Source organism: Parasteatoda tepidariorum, chromosome 2 (assembly GCF_043381705.1).
Source record: "Parasteatoda tepidariorum isolate YZ-2023 chromosome 2, CAS_Ptep_4.0, whole genome shotgun sequence".
In the NCBI taxonomy this organism is placed as follows: Eukaryota; Metazoa; Arthropoda; class Arachnida; order Araneae; family Theridiidae; genus Parasteatoda; species Parasteatoda tepidariorum.
In genome coordinates this window covers 88,034,012-88,058,679 of record NC_092205.1, presented here as the reverse complement: position 1 = coordinate 88,058,679, position 24,668 = coordinate 88,034,012, and the positions used below count along the sequence as shown (strand labels likewise).

General features: G+C 26.5%; 2 protein-coding genes across 11 annotated transcripts in view; one reads left to right on the top strand and one right to left on the bottom strand.

Annotated features, from left to right (window-relative positions):
• Positions 1-4,230, bottom strand: part of LOC107438157 (secretory 5) — a 42,350-nt gene extending 38,120 nt beyond the window's left edge. Inside the window, exons 1-2 of one of the 3 annotated variants that reach the window (XM_043044961.2) lie at positions 3,993-4,230; positions 2,373-2,499 (exon numbers count right to left, since the gene is read on the bottom strand). In XM_043044961.2, the coding sequence (XP_042900895.1) occupies positions 2,373-2,478 (106 nt within the window). In that variant the 5' untranslated portion in view covers positions 2,479-2,499; positions 3,993-4,230. Of the gene's footprint in view, positions 1-2,372; positions 2,500-3,883; positions 3,903-3,992 lie in introns of those variants that run through there. The other 2 variants (XM_043044964.2, XM_043044963.2) reach the window with 2 other exon arrangements.
• On the top strand, positions 4,079-21,278 carry LOC107438158 (glutathione S-transferase LANCL1). 8 transcript variants are annotated; one of them, XM_016050368.3, is made up of 10 exons: positions 4,079-4,397; positions 7,362-7,443; positions 8,790-8,910; positions 10,313-10,529; positions 11,533-11,674; positions 13,176-13,322; positions 15,680-15,862; positions 18,139-18,315; positions 20,408-20,480; positions 21,136-21,278. In XM_016050368.3, the coding sequence occupies exons 2-10, from the start codon at positions 7,366-7,368 to the stop codon at positions 21,213-21,215; spliced, it is 1,218 nt and encodes a 405-aa protein (XP_015905854.1). In that variant the 5' UTR covers positions 4,079-4,397; positions 7,362-7,365; the 3' UTR covers positions 21,216-21,278. The 8 variants fall into 8 exon arrangements, with proteins under 8 accessions (XP_015905854.1, XP_015905852.1, XP_015905853.1 ...); XM_016050366.3 differs by having other exon boundaries at positions 4,123-4,411; XM_016050367.3 differs by having other exon boundaries at positions 4,188-4,415.
• Positions 21,279-24,668: the final 3,390 nt, after the last annotated feature.

Below are 24,668 nucleotides of genomic sequence, written 5' to 3'. Positions count from 1 at the left end.
GTTTAAAATATATATACCAAATCACAAATTGTATTTATAAATTTAATAAAAATAAGTAGCAATTAAATTAAATATGTAATTTACAAATAAAATGAAATTTACAAAAAAAAAACTGATAAATTTTATTAAGGATTTATTAAATTTTAATAACATTCATCTAGAACAGAAATGGCAAACCTTTTTGTTTAGTGTACCAGCTAAAATACAATTTTTTTATTTTCAGGTGCACTGTGTGTCACTCCATTCTTATAAATAATAATCTTTAAATTGTTGCACTTTAATTTTAAACTATATTTGCTGCTTAGTTATTAACTCGTTTCAAATGGAAATTGAATAAACACTATTTTTAAATTTTCAGTTTAATACCAAGCTAGTATAAAATATTCCAAAGTGGGCACTCTTTGTCACAAGGTACTTAAGGTAAGGTTTTTGTGGTAAGGTATATGTGGCAATGAAATAAAGGTATTTAATTGCAGATATTTTAAATATCTTATGGCATGAAAAATTTGACGAATCAATATAATACAGAATATATTATTTATTACCTTTATTTTTCTGTTTTAAAATTCAAAATGTATTTATTGATTATTACTACTCTATCATGTGTATACAACTCTATCATATTCAAAAACTTCATAGATTAATTGCATTTAGTGTGACACTTGTTGCAGAACCTTTTTAGCAATGTCCTTTATATTTGGATCATAGCTTTTTGTTTGTAACAACACTCCAAGATTCATTTAAATCTGAAATCAGGAAGTTTTTTACAGCCTGTTACGTACATTTTGAAAAAAGTCACAATGGCACTCGAAGTCGTATTTGCTTCTGAATTTATCTATGGGGCAATTTAATAAGTACTTCTTATATGCCACAAAAGACATGTCACATACCATCTAGTGGCACATGTGGCATATGTTCGCCATCTCTGGTCTAGAACATCAGAATTGCATTGTTATTATTAGATATTTTTTTGATATTCTTGAAACTGAAAGATTGCCCACACCCAAAAGAAAATTCCCATATCGTGAAAAAATTTGTTCAACATCAACAACTGTTATTAAAGTGCAAATTATTAAATAATTGTTATTAAATTTAAAATAACAAGATTCAATGCAAACCTTACATATATTTGAAATTTTCAAATTTTAATTCACAAATAAAATACTTCTAAACTGAAAAATATTATTCGAAATTCATAAAATAATGATTAAAAAAAGAAAACCATCTAAAAAATTAAAGAAAAAAAATGAATGCTCAATAAAAAAATTCTTATCAACATGTTAGCCTTGTTCATTAATGTTATGTTGTATTTTGGCCCTCTTTGGTCTTTGTTGAATATGAAAAAGGTGCAAATTATCAATTTAAAGAAAGAATATTAAAGACTTTAGAAAATGAAAAAAGTTAGTGACCAAATTTTTTAATATTTGAACAGCTGCTTCAACAGCTGTTTTTTTAATGCTCATAAAATAATGCAAAAATTTAAAATTTGTCAATGAGATTTCTTAAAAAGTTTAATAAAATTTTAAATATTTGTTGAATTTAAAACTAAGTATATAGTATATGAATAGTTTAAAGTGATTCAAAGTATATGAATAGTTAAATGCTCTCAAATTTAGTTTGCTAAGCAAAAGAGCTTCAAAAAACATCCTTATGGACAGGGTTTTAATAAGGAAAGGAATCAGAATATTTTCAAACAGGGTTTGTAACTTGATTTTTGATTTTTAAAGGATACTAAGACTTAATGTAAGCAAAAGCAAACCTTCCTATTAATAATATTTAAAAAAACAGTTAATGTAAGCAGATCAAAAATAGATAAATAAAATCAGAATATGTATGAAATTTAACCAATATGCCCAAGTCTACATATATGAAAAATTACTATCTGAAAAAAGTGGCAGATCATATTTGTTTATACCAAGTGGACATTTTTTTCTGTTACCTACCACTTTAAAAAAGTAGTGTAACTTACTGCAAGTTCATTTATGCTAACATTACAACATGGTAGACTAAACTTCCTTGTTTCTGTAAAATAAATCCTAGCAATTGTCTTACCACTTTCTCTCTTTTTTGAATAAAGTAACTGTCCTTTTAAAAGGGTTAAAAAAAAAACTACAAATTAAACAACAATTTTAAAAATTTTACTCGAAATAAAATCTGGAAATTTACAAAAAATAAATTTTAAATGAATACAGAAAATTTAATTTTTGATAATAATATTTAAAAATTACAATATTTAAAAATTTAAGGTTTCTAAATGTAACATTAAATTCAAAAAATTGCAAGAGGTACTAAAATACTTAAAAATATATATAATATAAAAATTAAATAAAATTTTAAAAAACTATATTTATGAAAAGTAAAATTTCTCATACTTAAAAGATCACGTTGAGAAACTCCTAAATTTTCTCCTCTTAAAACTACTTTAGTTCCTGGTTCTCCTTCCTTTGGAGAAAGTCCTGTAACTTTAGGTGGATCCATATCGAATTTTATCGGCACTTACTGAAATTAAAAAGATACAAATTACTATAATAATTTATAAGGAAACTAAGAACATTATAGAAGGGCAAAAATAAAAATTTTTAACTTTTCTTTTTGATAGAAAAAATAAATAAAAAATGTGAAATATGGTTGTCTTCTATTTTAGTTCATTATCGAAAAATTTTATTTAAAATTTTACAATGTTTTACAATATTTATGAAATTCATTGCATTGTTTGAAAACTAAACTAATATCATCAGAAGATGCCAGGAATTTATACAAACTAGGGATTTTTTGAATCACACAATTAAATTTAAAAAAAAAAAAGTAGCAACTACAGTTGTTTTATTATTTGTAGTATATTGGTTCCAACCACTGAGTAGCCTTCAAATAATGTGTAACAATACATAATTTGAAAAACTATTAATTAAATAAAATTATAATTTAAAACTTATAATCAATTTGACCTCAAATATATTATCTTTCAATTTGTTCAAAGTGTAATTACTTAACTAATATTCTTATGCATTTCAAATTATTAAACAAGAGAATAAAAAAAACATTATGTTAACTTAATTTTTTGCAAATTTACGCTTTGACAGAAATGATTAGTATTTCTAGAAAATAACAAACGTCTTATCGTGTATGTTGACTAAGAAATTTGATTAAAAACTTCACTTCAAAAACTAAATGTTAAGAGATTATAAGGTGGGAGCAATGGTTTTTTAAGTAATTTCTGCAGTTTGCCAAGGGAACCATATTATGCCCCACTATGCACCCCTTGAGTCTATAATTATTTTGCTTGGTAAAGAAACATTTTATATTATACTATAACATCTGACCGAGTTTCAATAATATTATGGGGAAATATGCGGCATGATATATACATAAGTAAAAATGCTATAATTTCTATCGCTTTTATTACAAACACAATCTAAGAATAGGAATATTTTATTTATGTTGCTATATTTTTAGCTCATACCAAGCTTTAGAAGTAATTTTCGTGGTTTGTGGAAAAAACCATATTATGCCCCCATTAAGCACCTCTTAATTTAGCATCTTTAATAATTAAGCACCTGCAATTATATATATATAAATATAGTACAATATCTGACCTCGGGGATTTTTTTTTTGTAAAAGGTGAATTTTATTAATACATGCAATGGGGATCTTTATTTAGTAGGTTTTTCTGCTCCGAAAAATATCAAATTTGTGATGAGAAGCACAAATCATGAAAAACCAACATAACAAAAATAAAAGCATAATCTACATCCCGCTCTCTGAAGTGTCAACAGACATTATAGAAAATATCAGATTTTTATTTTATTTTCCACAATAGTATGACATTTTACGAAAGAACGCATTGCAATAATAAACTGAGATCAGGAATTTTTGAAAAAAAAACCATTCAGTTCTCTCAAAATTCGTCCACAGAGTTAAGAAATAGTAGAAGATGCATAAATTAAATTAGAATAAGTAATAAAATTAACAGAGTGAATATGAATAATATTTACAAGTATTTTAAAATAAACCATATTTCAAGGCGGATACCGGAACCAAACAATTTTCTATTTACATCAATTATTCGATTGATAATCATTTTACGAAGTAGACGAGTTTAGGTAATTGACTGCATCATTTAATAGAAGCAGTTTTATTTGGGCTACAACTTGCTTTGTCTAATGAAAAGTGAAACAAAATTAAGCAATCAACAGCGTACTAGGGTTTAATCGAAACACTGAAACTGAAGCTGTTTCGACTTTTTCATACTTTTCGGTTTATTTAACCCGATTATTTCGATAGATTTGAAATATTTGCGAACGACAACTGGTTTAAATCTTGCTGATTTGTCTGGAAATAAAATCTAAAGATTAATTTCGCGACACCGCTAACCGTTAATGTAAACAAAACGTATATTAGTAAGAATTCTTTTGTAGGTTATAAAATTGCTCTCTTTTATTTCTATTTCATTCCTATTGTGTCTGAGTCATTACATGTGGTGCATTTTAAATTTGAAGTCACTTTTGTTTCAAATTTTTGATATAGTACTGTATTATTATTAAGGCCAATCTTATTTTCCCAGTAGTAATAAATATTCTAAGACTACAAGTAAAATGGAGAAAAAAAATTAATCTTCGATAATAATTAAAATTTTAAAATAAAATCATTTGTAATATTTTTAGTTTTTTAAATATTTTCGGCACTAAAGCCTAGAACAGGCCTAGGCCGTACCTGGTCAGTTTCCGCAATAGCTGTCTATCCTAAGTCACTGTTCTCCAATTTCGGACACCTAACAGGCCGAGATCTTTTTTCTACATTGTCCAGCACCTAATGTCCGGGTTTTTTTTCTGTGTCAGACAAGGATTTCTCTGTATAAAAGTTAAAGATATGTATATTTCGTTTTCATGATAGATAAATATTTTATCATCAACACTAAAGCACATGATACACCATTGTTGTTTTTATCACTCTTTAGGCATATGTGATTCTTCCATGAATCAATAACAAGTTTCCATATATTGATCTGTCACGCCAACTACAATCGCCAAGGTGCCAAATAGATTTTAAACTTGCAAATTTTTNTTGAAGACATTTTTTATTCAGATTTTAATTACTTTTTATTATTAATATGACTAGTAACTAATAAGTAAATATTTAAATAATTGGCATAGATAAAATTGTTCGTATTAATTCAGGTCTTATTTTTGATATTGATGAGTTATTTTTTAAATTGCAAAGAAGAAATCAAGAATAATTTTCAACAACTGATTGAAATATGGATACATTAGCCGTAATTTTTTATAAAAGGTATGGTAATTGTTGTTTAGGTTTAGTGCTAAACTTCTTGATATTAATTATATTTGCAGCAAATTTATTAAAAAAAAAAATTCAGCATTTAGCTCTAAGCGGAAATATGATTCTATAGATGAAATCATAAATGGTAGAAATGTTTATTTATAAATATAATGAAATTGCGTTGCGCCACGTAAATACAAACATATAGTTGTATAATTAATTACTGCTGCATTTTTACGTTACTTGAATTAAAAAAGAAGTTGCGTTATATGAAACAATTAACGTGAAACTAAAACATACGAAAAATACAATTTATATATCTTAAGTAATTTTATTGTTCATTTAAATTAACAAATTTTTGTACAAACGAGTTCCACCGATCATTACATAAACAAACACTACTTGCACTCATATAAAAAAAAAAAATAGCGGTTGAAGTTTAATCTCGTACGATTCGAGAAAGCGTGAGATTCATTAATTTGGCGGGTTAAGAATTCGCTCGCCAAACAGTGCTAATTAGAGTGCCCCAGAGTTAGTCAAAGTGGAATATCGCGCCCGGGGGTAGTTACTAGTTATACCTTTTGAAGTTGGTCCCTTTCTGAGATTTTTTTTTAAGTTTCTTGCGGGCCGCCGCCTGGATGTTTCCAAGACTTGGCGATTATTCTGCTACAGATTAGGATACGGAAATCTCCCCTCAATATAATTTATATTTCAGACTAAATTTTTTCAGAGTTCCGCTAATCTAAGATTTAAATTTCGTTACTTCTATTAAATCTCGTTCACGAGACATTTATTCTTCATGTACCAACACCCCTTTTTTTATTCTTAAATTCTCATTCTCTTGACTAACTACTTTTTTTATAAACTTCAAAAGACTAGACTGAAGAAATAAATTATATTACAACTTCGGCTGAATTAATGAGCTACTGAGGCAAACACAAATGTTTAAAATTGATAATTTAAAAAGTAATTCTAAAATAGCAAAGAAATTTAATGTGAAGAATTAATGACAAAGAATTAAATGAACGGTTTTTTGTTAAAAAAATGTTTTTTTTCCCCTATTTTCTTAAGCTTATATTTTAATGAGTAGCAATTTTTGGTGCCAATTCCAATTTGTAACAGAAAAATTATTTTATCAATGTGATATATTTTTCACTTTTTTTATTTGCCTACAGTCAGGTTGAATACGTTTTTAATATGATCATTTCGCATGGAAATTTTGAATCATGCATTTAAATAATCACTTTTTCACCCTCTCAATACCATCGTAAATCCATGTTTTGATCTTTTTTTTTTTACTTTTGCAGTTAATGCAATTAATTTCCTTAATAGTTTTTTTAAATTCCAATATTACAGCAAGATGAATTTGGTGATGTATTTTAAAGGCAAAGAATACATATGCTGTTTATTTTGGTTTCAACCATTTTAAAGTTAATGGTTATTCAAATAATTATTATATTACATGTTGTTATTATGTTCATTAATTTATTTATAATATAGTTATATAAATTTAATTCGGAGTGAACTAATTTGCTGTCTGCAATGCCTTTAAATTGAACACCAATCTCTGAATATTATTAAAAACTGTCAAATTAAATTCTAAAATTTTTCAATGTACTAATAACTAAATAATTTGATTAATTAAAATATAATTTAATTAGTAAATCATAATTAACTAATGATAAAATTATTTATTTCTGTTTGGAATTAAGAACTGTTTAGAATTAACTAATTATATAAGCCTCAATGTTTAATAATTATTTATAAAATTAAAATTTATTTAATATTACGGTAATTGAAGCTGATCACATTGTGAATATTGAGCAATTCTTACTTTGTTAATAGGGAAACCATGTTACTTGTCATGAAAATAATCTTTGCCTCTTGCTGTTGATATAGGCGCTTCTTATTAATGACTATTAAAGGTTATGGATATTTAGCTGCAGTATATTTTTATAAAAAATTTTGTTGTGGTGATAATTTGTTATTAAGATTCCTTTACAAATTACATTTGATCATAATGTTTGATTTTAAATGTTTGTAATTAATTTGAGCAGTCTTTATACATTTTCACTTTTTAATTTCAGAAATATGAGTGACAGAGAATTTAAAAATCCATTTCAGGATTATGATGAGAGTTTGGAGGTTTTTGATTTTGAAACAAATAGGGTAATATTGCTAAATAATTCATGTTGTTTTCATGTCTTTTCCAACTAGATTAACCTATTGTAATCAAATGTATTTCTTATGTTGCTTTTTTAGAAATTTCTACTCATAGTTTTGTTTTAAATTTTTGAAAATGATAAAATTAGCACATTTTTCAAGTTGCAAATTATGGTATTTTAAATAAATATTTTTATTAAACTCTGCAGGGCTGATTGTGATCCGGATTTTTCGCTAACCGTCATCCGGAAGTTTCCGGAGATTGAAGGTTCAGACGTTTCAAAAAATCATTGATCACAAAAGTTTCCGGAAATCAATTTTTCAAAGGTGGAACTTAAAAACACAGTTTATTTTATTTGTTTGTAAGGGAGAGCCAGAGAGATACTTTGTAAGCTTATATTCAAGATTAATATTAATTTTTTATCAGTAAATAGTTATTATAATCATAAACTCAAGAAAGAAAGACATATTTGTAAATTTCAATTACTTCTTCACGTCATCATAGGTATGTGTAAAATTTTAAATATATTTTAAGTAAATTAAGAAATATTGGGAAAAAGGAAAAAACCTTGCTTAAATTTTTTTTTCTAATTTTTCGATTTGAACTTCTTTTTTTTTTACTCAAGAAATTTTCCGGAATTTTGACTTGGGCTCACAATCACCCCTGACTCTGTGAAATTAAACAGGATGCATTTCAAAGTGTAAATTTTCTGTTTGTCATGTTCAATTCTTCCTTGTTTAGACATAATTTGAAATAACAAATTTGCTACTATTGTAAAAATAAAATTAAAAATATTTTTGCAAATTTAATCCACGCTTATGAAATGGAGAAAAAGGTAAAAATCAGTATTTAGAGTTTGACTTTAATTAAGGACCTCTTAATAGAAAAAAGCATTACATCACTACAGCCAGATCCATTTATCACCCACTCTGTTGTTTGATTAGTTTGTTTCTAAAAAAAAAAAAAAAAATATTTATATAAACTTGCTTGGCTTTTAACCTATTACTTTACAAGAAAAGGTTATACCTTATAAATTTAAAAATAAACTTAATTTTCTTGTATCATATTTAAAATTAACTAAAAAAATTGAATTTAAATTTTCATGTTCAAGTCTAAAAAGAATTCTGTGAAAATCAGCTTTTGTTCAAAATATTCATTTTCAAATTGAAAAACCCTTGTGTCTGATATAAAAATAATCTGTCCCAATTTCCCTGTCCTTTGAATGATATAAATAATTTTCATTATTTTGAACTTCGATTCAAATATGTATATGAATTTATTGTTTTTTTAATTACTTAAATGCATTTTAATAAAATAACAAAAAATTACTTATTATTGTTATTTTTTGTAGCTCATTGATCAAATTGAAGGACCTTTAAAAGAAAATGTTTTTGTACTTCTCCAAACTCTGGAAAAGCATTTAGCTGCAGAATCGACTACATCTGACACAAGTGTCTATACAGGCACATCAGGTAATTTTTTTCTTTTTTTAAATGTATGTAATATGTATGTAAATATATTTCATAAAAATAAATGCTGAAAAGCTATTGTAACCAGTTCACTGAAGAAAAAAAATTAAGAATAAAATTTATTTGCTTCTATATGTTACCTATAAAGTAAGAATTAAAGATATATCTACATTTGATGAGTTAAAGTTCCATTTTCTAGTTGGTTACCCCTGAAAGAATCTCCAATATGTTTATCTTTAAATGGCTACCACACAGTTTAATCCAATCTTGGTAAACCTATCTTAAAATCTCTATTATTAATCTAGGTAAAACAAGGTCAACCAATTTTTTTTTTCAGTTTAAGCACAAGTTTATATATTAATAAAGCAATACATTAATACTTAATTAACCTTTCCTCAGGTGGTACTGTAGTGTAACTACCACTATAAATATTGAATACCAAATCACTAGTATATAAGACATGTTAACTTAATTTTAACTGGAGGTACCTTTTGATAGATGAAGGTTGACATAGTCGATTTATAATTTCCCTCCATACCTACGAGTCTCATAGATATTAGGATTTACTACACTTATGTCTAATGGACACTGCTTAGTCCTTCTTGCACTTAAGTTTTTTTTTTTTTTTTTTTACTTTAAAGGACATTGTTTGGTATGTCGTTGTGTCCCAAACTCTTAACTTTTTTTTTTTAAAAAAAAAGGTAAAGTGCCATTGCCTGTATAACATTTAATATTGGCTTCAAGCTTAAGAGATTTTTAGTCTTAATTTTAACCAGCTGAAGCATAAGAGATTCTTCAGTCTTTAACTGCTCTCCCATCTTAACTGATTAAATTTTTGTATCTTTAATTTGTTCTTTATTGTTTATTCATGCAAAAGTTTTCTTGATACTCCAAAGTTTTCAAATGTTAACTGTAGAAAATATGGAATAAAAATGGCTGTTCATATTTTTAATGGGTTCCTGTTATGTATTAATCTTTAATGTTAAAATATGTCATTGGTAAAACAATTCAAACTAGTGTTTTACATAATTTAAAGATTGTTATTCTATCTTCAATGACAATATGGGCTTTGCTTTCTTACAAGATCCAAAAAGAAAATATTTAAATTGATATTATTTTAACAATTGTTAGTTTTCAGTTGTGTTTAAAATTTAGTGCTGATTTAATGATGTCTAATTTTAAATTTTTGTAGAAAGTATCAGAATATATATATATATATATCAGTTTTTTAGAATTTAGTACCTTTACTGCTCTTGTAAATTTTGAACCTTTTATTTTTTTAATTGTAATTATCAAGAATAGATAGTTTTGTTATTTATTATATGTTGAGATTTTTCTTTATTTAAAATAAAATGAGAAGTTTTTTTTTCACACTTTCTTTTCATCTTTTCTTTGAATTATTTAGGTATTGCACTTCTTTACATGCGATTTATGGATATAAAGTTATGTTCAGGAAAGAAAGATTTCTTAAAAGATGCTCTGTCATACGTTGAACCTTACATTACTTTTTTGAGAAAAAGGGATGTGACTTTTTTGTGTGGAGTCTCAGGTCCCATGGCTATTGCTTCTGCCCTTTTCCATCGTAAAGGAATGACAAGAGAAAGTATGGACCTGGCTAGAAGGTACAGTATATGCAATGAGGTTTTTTTAATGTATGTATTGAAAATAACCTATATTTTAAAGATAAAAATAGTTTTAAAAAGAAAATCACTTCATAAATCTTGAATTTTTTCAAATTATAATAAAATTCATTTAATATTTAATGGGTGATTTATAACAAGCAAAGAAAGAAGGAAATCATACTTTCCATTTGAAAAAAAAATACCTGAGAAAATTAATAAAGAGAAGTGTATAACTTTTGATAATTTATAAGTTGCACTGATTTGTTAAAAATGGAACGAAAGAAGCAATTTTTTTACGAAATCTTAATATTCTATTTAAGTTATATAAACAGAAAATACTTAACAAGGATTTGAATTAGTTCCACAACCAGCAGAACTCGTTAAGTTATTATAGTTTTCATAAAGTTCCATAAAAATGCTTAGTTTATCAGTATATTTGTAAAATAATGCAGTTAAACTCTATTATAATCACAATATCAGGTAAAATTGTCATTATAGTAAGCTTGTCAAACACGCATATTTATTTTTAAAATATCTGAAAAATAAAATAAGCCCATTCATTTTTTTCCCTTTTATTTTGAGCAACTATTTTTATTCAAAATATCTATGTCTAGAGTAGGTAGCTTTTGCTTACAGATTATTGAGTGAGTTGGAAACTTTTACAAGAGAGCAATTCCTCCATTTTCAAATATTGTATCTTGCAAATTTTAAAAACTTGTAACTCAGTTAAAAAATAATGATAATAATAATCAAGCAGTTATAATAGCTCTTGCAAAAAAAAAATTTGATGTCATTTACTCTTATTCTAATTTCTTGTAACTTACATAAGTATAAAAATTAAAAGCTTGGTGTTAGGTATGTAACACAATATGTTAAATACATGACAGCCAGTTTTTTAATTTTTTAAAATTGGAGTAAGTTTAAATGGTTCCTGATCTATTATATTTAGTTAAATATTACCCAAAGTATTATTCTGTGAAAATAGTTATCCTATTTTATATAGGCTTGAAAATTTGGAGCGTGAAGCATGTGCTTCTGAGTGCCCTGATGAACTTCTATATGGCCGAGTGGGTTTTCTGTATTCTTTACTTTTCTTAAATAAACATCTTGGAGCAGATGAATTCCGAGATAATATAATCAAAGAGGTATTATAAAGTTACCAGTTTAAATATTTTTTTCTGTTTAAATTAGTACATGTTTTATTGCAGTATGTTTTATTTTGTGATCTTCTAATTACATTATCTCTAAAGATACTGAGAAATGTGTTAATTTTTTTTTAAAATTATATAACAGTCTTTTAAATGAAACATTGATTGTTAGTATTTATTAATACTGGCGAGATATTGATTGTATTTCGATTGATGTCATTCTGTGTCTCAACACCAAGGAAGATTTTTGTTTTCAGAATTAGAACCATAATATATCAGTTTTTGTATCTTTATTTGTGCTTTATTCATTTGTTTCTTAAGTTAAATGAACCCAAGATATTTTTTCTTCTGATTATTTATAAAAAGAAGGATAACCACTGCAGTTTTAATAATGATAATAAAACAGCTGAAATCTGTAATAATGAAATCGACTGCTTGATAGTAATGATAGATTGCTCTACAAAAGATGTATAAAAAAACATGGATGGTTATCACTATGACTAACACGATGTTGCAATGCAAATCTTTAAATAGTTTTTACCTCTTGTTGCTCATGCGTCTGCTTGTATTTTCTTGACCAAATATTTCAGAAATGCTCTTACATTTTAGAAGGCTTCATTTTATCAAAATCTACATAGTTAATGAGACATAAATTCAATGTTCTTCATACAAAAAAAATGAATAAATAAAAGTGGAAATTTTATGCCAGTTTAAACACTATAGTTAACAGTGTGACTTAGTTCCAACTATAGTTTCAACTTTATAGAAACATTAGAAATCTTTTTATGGTAGAAAACATGGTTTAAAATGTTGAAAGAGTACTAGAGAAAAGAGTATTGATAAAATTGCTTTGTGCTCAGCATAGTGCTGCATTTGCTGTGTCCCAAGCAGGTATTAGTGATAATATATTTAATGCCGAGTGTTGCATATCGAAAAATGCTGAAGAAAGTTACTAAGTTTAATCGTAAAGAAAATGCATATATTTCTCTTTTTAGTGTAAATAAAAAAAATCATAAAATTTAACCCCTTTTCCCACATTTTTTAATTAATTTTTGTGATTACAGCATTTATTATTGATAATTTCGATCAACAATATTGTAATAAACAGTCTGCCATGGCCTTTTCGTTTTAAATTAGATTGATTGAACTTATTTAATCATGCGAGGATATATTTTCCCATAATTTAAGCAATGAAGCATAAAAGGTTCTTTGCATTTAGTTGATTTTTTGACAACTGGGATCCTTAAAATAGGATGCTAATGGAAGTTATACTTTTTTGTTAAAGAAATCGCTCTCTAAAAGGAAAAAAAAACCTAAGTACTGTTGCAAATATAAAATCTTATTACTTGAAACTAACAATCTATTGTGTGTTTTTCTAACAACGGAAGAATGTAATGCATTTAACACTTTGTAGATTTAATATTTTGTTTTGTGCTTATTTTTATTTTATTACTTTGAATTTTTATTTCTGAAATCTATAATGGTTGCTTTGTTTAAGGTGATTAAAACAATTTTCGAATCTGGACAAAGGTTGGCAAAAAAGTTTAGCAATACAGATAAGGCTCCCTTATTTTATGAGTGGCATGGATCACCATATGTTGGAGCTGCTCATGGATTCGCTGGTATTTTATACATGCTTTTGCAGGTACATTTTTTATCATTTAATTTATTTATAATAATTAAATGTAAAGTAATTCTCCTAATGTTTTGTAATAATGCTATTTAATCTACAATATTTGAGAAGTTTGTTATCTTTTTATTTTCATGTTAAAAGTATTCTTAACCCTTTCGAGCCGACTGTCACATATATGTGACAGCAAGAAACGCGCTCACTTCCCGGCCGACACACCCGCGTGTCAGAGAGTTTTCTCGTTCACCCCCGACCGTCACTTATTTGTGCCAGCGTTTCGGAACGTTTTAAAAAATGAAATTTCTTCCAAAAGATGGCATTGTATGTCCATATAGTTTCAGATACATGTAGATTTGACCTTCTACTCAAGATGAAAGTACATTCACGTGGTTTTTAGGGGAGGGAGTGGAGGGGGGGAATGTTTTATGAGGGCTCTTTAAATTAGCACGTGATATTTATTTACAGTAAGTAAGGGAGTTTTTTTTCTCTCTCGCTACTTTCGATTTTCGGTTTAGTTTTTAGTGGATAATTAGATCTTGTAGGCTTAAATTGTTTTTCTTTTTACCGTTAGAATGTCGAAGCGTCGAAAATTTTTAACTGAGCTGGAAATAGAGGAAATTATGCAAAATATTTAAACTTATTAATATTTATATTACATTTAAACAAGAAATAACTNAAGCTTGTTATCTTTTTATTTTCATGTTAAAAGTATTCTTAACATTTCAAATTCAATCACCCAGTTATGATTTAACTTCACTCCCTAGATTCAAAATTTTTAAAAATTTAAATCAGATTTGAGAAAAGTACTTTGAGAATATTTGTTTTACAGTAAACTAAATTTTATAAATGTAATTAAAAGTGAACTATTATTAAAGTAAATTCTAACAATACATTTCAAGCAATGCTGAATTGAAAATTGTTTTACAGCAATGCATAATGTATGCAAATACAAAACTAAAATTAATGAAAATGGAATCAAAATTTATCATTATTAGCTACTGAAAAAAACAGGTTAAAAAGAAATCACAAACCTCTCTTTTTTTATGTGTAAAAAATTGCTATGACAACAAATTGATGAATTGTGATGCCTTATAATAGTTAGATGATAAGTTGTCAAAATATTGCAGTATGGAATAATTTGACTCACAAATCTAATACGAAAAGAAAAAAAATCACACTATGAGAAAAGAAAATCAGAATAGGGCAGCAATATTTGTAAACTTATAACACTTTTAAAAGCTTCAGTTATAAGTCTTTATTAAAAATGTTAAAACACAATTTATACATCATACAATTATAGGAGATAGTTTTTTTAATCTCCCTTCTAACAACACACTACTTAGTTACATTTTAAAACAAGAACAAAACAGCAACAAGAGGAGGAAAAATATCACTATGGTGATTTTGGTTGGTTGGAGCGTGACCGGAGGCCATAGCGACCAACCCGTTTGTGATAAACTTTAAAAATGTGAAAATCATTTTTACAAAAATAGTTTCACATTAAAATGCTTTCTAATTTTTGCAATGATTTGAATCTTTAAAAAAATTTTGATTCAAGTTGTAATTTATATCAAGCTGATTTAAATCAATGAACCCTTTTTATTCCCTAGTAAAAATAATTTATTACTGTTAAAACAACTGTGTTTTTTTTCCCTAGCTTTTAGAATTTTTTATCTCCTTTAATTTTGATAAAAACTAAATTTTTCAGCATAAGTTTATATTTAACAGCTGATCGAGTAATGCTGTTCTCTAATATAACTATGTTTTTCTTTGAAAATATTTATATTAATAAAAAAATGTTTAGAAATTATGCAAAAATATTTTAGAAATATCTAAGATGCCCTTCTCAAGCTTCTTTCTCTCTGCCAAGTTTGTGTGAAACAATTTATGAATTCTTGAAATTTCACATGTTTATAAACAAAAAGTTATTTAGAAATGTTAAAAAAATTAATAAATGAATAATATCCATTTATTTTAATTAATAATTCATTTTATATTGAAACAAATGAATAATTCATTTTATATTTTATTATTTTTCTCTTTTTTAAAAAATATTAGTAGAAATATTGTTAGTGTGCCCGTTTTTGAATGATTTGAATATTTGATTGTCCTTATGTATACTTATCCTCATAGTGAGCAAAAGGAAAAGAAAGTTCTATTTGCATTGTTCCAAAAAAAAAGAGTCTTTGATTTTTAATGAAATATAATAAGGTTTTTGCCATTTGCATTACCATTGTTCCAAAAAAAGTCTTTGATTTTATTTTTAGTTAAATATAAAAAGACTTTTGCTATTTGAATTGCCATTGTTCCAAAAAAAGTCTTTGATTTGATTTTTAATGAAATATAATAAGGTTGCTATGACTCATTTTTAGGCCAAAGAGTACTTAACATCTGAACAAATAACTGATTTGGTGAAACCAAGTATTGATTGGATTTTAAGCCTTCAGTATCCTTCTGGAAATTTTCCCTCTTCACTTGGAAGCAAAACTGATAAACTTATTCACTGGTGCCATGGTGCTCCTGGGGTTGTACATCTTCTTTTACTGGCTTATGAAGTTAGTTGAGTTTTGTTTTGTTTGTTTTTAATTTCTTTAACCTTAATTCTATTGTCACTGTTTATAAACAGCTAATTTCTTCATGTGTGTGTTTATTATCATTGTTATAAAAATTTATTCATTCATATCATTCTAGTGTTTGAGAGATTATAGCTTAAACAAGTTGTCATATTTTGTTAAAGGATAGAAAAACTGTCCTTACATGTATGCAAGACATGTTAAATTAGATTTGAAATTTTTGACCACAAAGTGTAAATGATTGTGAAAATTACAACTCCATAAAGAAATTATGCTGATTGACCCTAACTTACTTGAAGTGAATAGTGAAGTTAGACAATTAAATAATTAGAATTACAAAGCCTGTGTCACTATTGTGGATATTCAATTGTACCACTATCAATAAATATGTGGAATAAATTTCACTAACATTAGTGCTGTTTGTCACACGGCTCTTATTTCATTATTATTTGAAATTAAATTGTAATTAAGACAAATTTTGAGTAAAAAAAATTATATTTTACTGCAATGGTTTTAAGCTGTCCAAACTCTTTTAACTTATATGTTTAATTAATGTAGCTAGTTAGTTTTTGTTTCCTGGCACAAAAACTAAAAAAGCTACGCTTTGTCGTAAACTTGGTCAATATGAAATCATGATTTAAATTAAGGAGAAGAATCCACTGTATTTGCTATAATCAGTGTCATCCTCTACCCTGGCCATCTTCGAATTTAGGTTTAATTTTTATTTCACGTTTTTTTTTAAATAGTTTTTAACCAACTTTTGATGCTATAGTATTATTAGACAACACAATACTTTTCAAAGTAGGTAAAAAATGAAGGGATCACTTTATTAAATTAGGCGAAATAACGCTTGATAATTTTATGAATGTTTCCTCAAAACTTTAAAGCAATGAAATGGTGCGATTTGTGGTTTTGAGTAAGTAATTTAAATCTTCAAGTTTTTAGTTCTTTTTAAAATCGAATTTCATTACAGCTTTAAAAAAACGATTTGGATCATGCTGAAAATCTCTTTTATCTTCAATTGTATAAAAATAAGTATTCTTATCAGAAATTAGCAAATTGGCAACTGTAAATTATTTAACTACCTTAAATTGTTGATTGCAAAACTATATTGACGTAATTTTGTTATAAAAAGTTAATAAAGAATCTGAAATACCACATGCTTTATATCTCAAATTGTGATTGGGTGATGGTCTTGTACGTACTTGTATGTATAGAAAGATACTGCCAAATTGAGTAACTCTACATCATCAGTTTATTTGAGAAAATTAAATATTGAGGATTAACAATATGTTTAGAATTTTCTCTCCTTGTTTCCACTCCTTCGGCAGTTTGATCAGAATAGGAAGGGCCTCTTAAGAAAGAATAAATTGTTTTTAGATATTTAACGTTAAAAGCACCTATCTTAATCTTAAGACAACAAATCTGTTGATTTACAACTCAATCTGAAAATTTTAAGCGTGATTTCTTTCTGATAGTTAACTGAAAGCTTTAATTTTATTCTTTACATAACACCTACTCTAATTTTCTATCAACATTAATCTGGATGGAAGATATTACAAAAAATTTTAATTCTTGTTTTAGTTTACGCATTTCTTCCCTGAACTTAGGCTTATATATATAAAGCTTGTGTATCGCCTTCGTGGCGATTGTGTATAAGCTTGTGCCTTTCGCTTATAAATATATATATAAAAAATTGGTTTAGGGAGATGTTAAATTCTTTCTCATTATGTATCGAGAGAGTTATTCCCAATTTTTGAAATCTTATTTACTGCCTTTCAATGAGGTGAACCGGGTTCGATCCCAGCAATGGCTGGTCGATACGAATTCCGCATCCGGCTTGCACTGACCACAGTGCTGAGGTGGAATATCCTAAGTGGTAGACAGATCATGGTTTGGAGTCCCCTTGCCATCAAGCTAACCGTGGGAGGTTCTCGTGGTCTCCTTCTTCATGTAACGCAAATGCATGTTAGTTCCATCAGAAAGTCCTCCACGAAGGCAAATTTCTCCCAATACTTGATCCAGGAGTTCCCTTGTCTTCTGGATTGGGTTCAAAATTACAAAGCTGCGAAGTCGAACATTGGTAGTCGTAAACGCAAAAATTGGGTCGGCTGTTCAACGACGGTTATAAAATAAAATCTTATTTATTATGCCTTAAAGTTTGTCATTTATTTTTTTATAAAGAAATATTTTGAAAAAAATTATTATTATTTATAAAAATATTTATTGATGGTTTAAAAAAGTTTTTTTTTTTTTAGACATTCCATGAGGAAAAGTATTTAGAAGCTTCAAAACAGTGTAGTGATGTTGTTTGGAAAAGAGGATTGCTCAGAAAAGGATACGGTATTTGCCACGGGGTTGCAGGCAATGGATATACTCATTTGAGGCTCTTTCAAGTCACAAAAGATGTCAAATACTTATGGCGTGCTGTTAAGGTTAGATTATTTTTAAAATACAAATTAATGTGAGATTGAAATTTTTAATATGTTTGAAGGATAATAAGAATCTAATTGAATTTTTTTACGCATTACAGTTATTTAATTGTAATAAATGTAATTTTCTCCTGATAGGCAATATGATGTTAAATACTAAACTATAATTTATACCTCAGAAGAGTCTTTAATTAATAATTTCTTTAAACACGTTATTTTAATACTTTTAACTACACGTGATTTTTTTTATGTGTGCTTTTAGAGATTTTATTGATTATGCTTGAAATGAGGAAATTTGTAGTTTTGACGCATATTATTTTATTGCATTTTTTACTCATTTTCAAGAATTTTTTGTATGTTTAAAATATTATTTTCTCTTTCGAATGTATAAATATATTCTTATTTTTTTATGTGTTAATATTTTTTTAATTTGTTACTTAATTTTTTTAATACATTTCTTCATTTTTTTAATTTTTATTATTAGGTTTAACCTTTAATAGGTTTGTTACATTTTTTACTATTCTATTATAACATTAAGACAAATAATTATGGGTTTCACTATTTTCAATAGTTGGATTACAATGCATTAGTTTCTTATTCATTTGTTTTTAATTATTTTTTTGTTTTATTAATATGACATTAAAATATTTATTTAACTTTTTTGTCTACTTGCGGATTATATTTTTTCAATGACGTTAAAAAATATGTCCCAATCTTTCTTCTGATATTAAATTAGACAAATTTATTCTTTATTTAAAAAAAAATAAGTTCTTTCTCTTTTGGGAAAAAAATGACAAGAAAAATAATTAAAACAACTTACTCTTGACACTAAATTTGGCTGATTAACGCCAAAGTCACGACAAACAATGCTATTCTAAATTGTAGTCAATACAAAGAGATTTACAGACTGATGAAGAACTGACTTTTAATGGTGGCTATAAGCAGCAAACCTTTATGTTTACTTCCACTCATTTCCTGTTAGTTTCTTCTGAACAGTGCATAAAGTTGCAGCAGCATCACGTATCTAAATTCATAACATATTAGAATTTAATAAATTAAAAACATTAATTAATCACTGTTAAGATTATACCAAAATACAAGTTTATTTATTTATAAATCATAACAAAATACTGTCTCTCGGTCGCAGAATAACTGATTGATTACCGCTACTTATCACTATGCATTTCGGATAAGTTTATTTGTGTATGCATGCTACACATGTGAGATGTGTCCAATTATTAAAAGAAATATTTGAACTTGAGCATGATAAAAATTTCATAACATTTTTAACTTATTTCAAATGTACTTATATCTATTCAGTCCAGTTATTAAGTATTAAAAAAAAAATTCAAATAAAATCATTAGCTGTAAAAATTTGAGAAATATTGCGTCTTTTTATCCGTAAATAAGTTAGTCTCAACAAAATATTTTATTTTGAATTTCCTGTCGCAATTTTCAGCTTTAAATCTTAGCAAATTTTGGCATTTACCTAGCATGTTAAATGTCAGAAATGGACAGGCTGCCATTTTTATTCTTCGGGTTCAGGTGAACTTTGGCCTCTAAAAATGCTCATCTCTAATGCATACTTAATTTAAGAGCTTAGTTACCCTATTAAAATCTATTTTATGAAAAATTTTCATATATTAGTAAAAAAATTTGAAAAGTAAAAATTTTATTATTTTTTATAATCTTCATTTTAATGCAGCTAAAAAAATATTTCTTTCTTTATTGTTAAAAATTATAATTATTTTTTTTTTAAATTATAATTATTTATTGTAATTTTTTGAGAGAAAAAATTTTATTTTTATGTAATAAAATTTCTAAAACCATTGATTTAAGTCTGTTTCAAACTAATGAGAAATATTTGTGGGGTTTTTATAGTTAAATGTAATTTTTTCCCTTCACTTCATCTATTTCTTACAATTGGTTAAATATAATTCCCTATGTTTTCCATTATACTTTCTTTGCAATTCTGTTCAAATTTAAATTATTATTACTTAAAAATTGTGTTTCTGAATTAAAATTTAATCGCTGGATATTTTTTGTCTTCACTGTAAAAGACATAATATATTTATTATTTATTTTATTTTTTCAGTTTGCTGAATGGTGCTTTGACTATGGGAAACATGGATGCAGAACTCCTGATCGACCTTTGTCACTTTTTGAAGGTAGTTCTTCTTAAAAACTTTTGTAATATTTTATGAAAATAAAAACTAAAGAGAAAATTCATTTAACGTGATATAAAATTGAAATTATTTGAAAATTTGATGCCTGTCCTTAAGGGGCAAAATAAATGGTCACCTACAACCACAGTATGAACAAATAGAGATAAAAACAATAGTTTGAAAATTTCCAACCAATCAACACTTTTTTTGTCAAAAATGTACCTCATATGCATTTTATTTTTATTTTATTCAATAAATATATGCTGTCTTCAATAAATTATGAATACTTTATGATATTTTAAAAATTACTTTGTTTCGCACTTATTTTTTAAAAATTTTCTTTATTTTAAAAATAAACCTTGGTAATGTTTACCATATTTTAAAAATGTTATAAAAATTGCCTTATTGTTAACGTCGAAATTTTTTTTTAAATCATTTAAAATTTCTGAAAAAGTGGTCGCTGCCAAAAGTGCTAAAACTAGGTTTTGGTCAGTACCAAAATGTCCTACTTTTGTCCTATATCTGTAGGGAATGTTGAAGATAATCTTTTAGTTCCTTCATTAACTACATTGTAATAAAAAGTGACTTTATTATTCGAAAAAAAGTTTTTTTTTGTTACTTCATTTTTATTTATGTAAACTATTCTTTGCTTTTTTAGGATTTGCTGGTACAATTTATTATCTTCTTGATCTCCTTGAGCCTCTTAATGCAGCTTTTCCTGCATTCCAGCTGTTTTAGATGGTGTGTTTGTATTTACCCCTTTCATTTGTATATTTATCAATAAAAATGCTCCCTCATTCATCATTCTCATTCATTTTTCTTTAAAATCATCATTTGCTAATATGATGCTTAATTAAGAAAGTTATCTCAAGATTCTGCTTTTTTTTCCCCTTCATTCTTTCCGTAATTATTTTTAGGCATTTTAAAGCGCTGAAAAACCCTATTACTAGTAAACCTAAGACAAAATTCATGCACAACTTAACCTTTCATTACACTAAATGTAAACAATGCTTTGAAGTGCTGATCATCAGCACTAAACAAACTCCTAACCAAAAATGACTCGGATCTCCCCCAAGCAGATGTGAAACAATTGTTAGGTAGGTAATTTATTTACGTCTCACTAGAGCTACACAATGGGCTATTGGCGATGATCAGGGAACCATCTCTGAGGATAATCCAAAGACGTGCCATCGCAATTTTGGACTCTCTGCAGAGGGGATGGCTCTCCTGATTTTGTAGCCCGACAACCTGCGCACAAGTCGAGCACTTCGCGGTAGAACAGTTTAACGAGGAGCAATACAGCGCAGGCTCAGTCCCTACACAGGCTGATCAAAGTGGTCGCTCACCCGCTTACTGACTTTTGCCAGTGATGCTCAACTTCTGTGATCTACTGGGAGACGTGTCTTCACTATCAGTACACTGCAGTACCAATGAAACAATTAAAAAGGTCTTACTTGAAATATTTAGTAATCTTAATTAGCTGCACTAGCAATTACTTTTAATACTAAATTTCCATTGTAGGACCAATTTGCTGTCTAAGTTCGTTAGTCACAACTATGGCAGATGGCTTAGGCTCTGGCATACTCCTTTGGTTTCAGGCTATATTTATCCAGGTACTTAAGAGACGCCAGACACAAACGAAGATTAACTAACAAGTGTAAGCATAGCCAAGCTAAACAAAATTCTATAATGAAGTACAATCTTTGATTATTTGACAATAAAACTGTCGTATCAATAACAAGAAGAGAGCAAATTACCCGTTTCATGTAACACTTAAATATCTGTCAAAGTATCTCCAATCATATCTTCCTCAGGAATTCTGATTTGGGTTTACTGCCATCTTCGGAAAACTTATAAGTTAGAAATTTATCAGTTCAATCAGAAGAATCATCTTTGTTAAAATCTTCATTTTGCTAATATGCTTACAGTTTAGTTTGTAATGAATTTTTCATACATGTTTCATAAGCTTTCAATTTGTTTTTCACTTTAGTTATGATTTTTAATTCCCTTATTAGCTTCTCAGATGCATTTGAGGATTTTACAAATGTGTAAAAAAGTGGGGGGAATGTATGTTTGAGATTCTAGTAATTGTAATCTGTTAATTTCAGGATTTCGAAGATTCGTCTCTGATAATAAAAATGTTTGTTTTCTACATATATATGGTGCTTTTTTTAAAAAAAAAAATCAAAGAAATATACTTATGCTATAAAAAATAATAGCTTTTTATCCAGAGAAGGTTCTACTAGAGTTTTAAAAAATCACCATATTCATTTTATATTTGAATTATTCAAACTTATTTTCATGTAAAAATTAAAATTGTACTTATTGCATGAACAAGATTTTTATTTTTACAAACTTGTTTATGTATGTGTTATCAAAATTGAATTATAATGTATTCTTACATTGTCATTTTAAACCTGCTTTAAATGTTACTTTTATATAAATTAAAGCAAATATTTCATTTCTTCTTTTCTTTTTAATGGCCTTTTTTTAAGAAAAATTAATGTCATTAATTAATATAGAATTTTACATGAAAAATTTGTTTTATATTGACATACATTTTCACTTAATTTAAATTATAAGAACTGTAATTTTTACTGATAGTAATAATAAAGTTATTATAATTTTTAATGAATGTCAAATTACTGTCTAAACTTTTGAATTCTTTTTATGGATGGTTTAAAAAAAATTATTTTTTTAAATAGTTTTTTTTTGTAATTTCTACTTCTATATCAGAGAACTACTTGCGAAATTAATGTAATTTGCCATATTAAAACTTTAGCCATCTTTAAAGTTATTACTGTCAGTTATTTTGCGTAACTCTTTTTTAAGTCTACTTTATTTAAAAATAAAATTAAAGCAATTCTGTAATACTAAACAATTTTCCCAGAGCCTATTCTGCTGTGCAATAGAAAAATCAACTTATGTTACAAAAAAAATTCAAAATTTATATTTTTATATATTTGTCATTTTTGTTTATTTAAATGATGTTTATTTTTTTAAATATATATTGCAAATTTAAAAGGAAATCAATTTTTTTATTGGTTTACTGAAATTCTATTTTAGAGTTGATAGTTAAAAGAAGATAGAGTTAATAGAAAAATAGTTGTCAAACCATTTTTCTCAAAATCTATTGCAAAACACATTGTTTTTTTCAATTGCATTTTAGTATTGTGAAATTCTTCATCATGAATTCTTTTTTCCTTGAAGTATTTTTTTTCTATTATTAGTTTTCCAATGATTAGAAAATAATTTTCAGCTCTTTATGAAATTTTTCTCATATATTTGGAGACATGATTGAATTCGTTTTCTGATTTTATTTCAAGTACTAAATAATTTTATTTTAACATTTGTTGGGAAAAATATTTTTAAATATAAAATTTATACATAAAAAAAACTTATAATCTAATCCAAACTTTTATTTAACATTAAAAACAAGATATGAAAAAAAGTCTACTATTCTAATCTTATGAGAAATATGTGTATTTTAATATTATTTTACTCAAAACTCAACTGAACCAATATTGTGTAACTAATTGAAATCCTTTATTTGTTGATGAAAATATAATTTGGAAAAAACCACAGCTTCCAGCTCTTTCTTTGGACTGTCTTATCTTTTTACTGTGAAAAATATTGTTAAAAACAGACAAAGCTGTCATGTAATTTGTAAATTTTTAATTTCACCATTTGCGAATTGTCATACGTGCTGACTTTATAGGTTTATAACTCACTTTCAAAAAAACTAAGAAGTGCCAATATTTTTAATTTTTTTTCCGATATTTACTCTTATTCTGATTTTTATTACTATTAAAATTTTTTAAATATTAAAAACTGTATGTTAAGGACTTCGCACAATGTGTTGTTTTCTGTAAGAGCCAGTTTTTTTAGTTTTAGATGAATTTTAATTTTTTGTAAGTAATAAAAATTGTAATATGTGTCAACTCCAAGAGTTATTAAAGCAAAAATTTCTAAAACTATTTATTTATTCTTTAACTGTGTGATTTGCATTAAATCTATATAAATATGAAATTGCTAATTTTCCAAACGTATTCAAAAGAAAATAAAGTTTATCATGGACTGTTTCTAACAAACAGAAAAATAATTTTAAAAAGAAAGGGGGAAGAGATCAGATTCTTAACTAAATATTTTTGGGGGAATATCAGTTATAAATGTTTTAAGAAGATTAGTTAT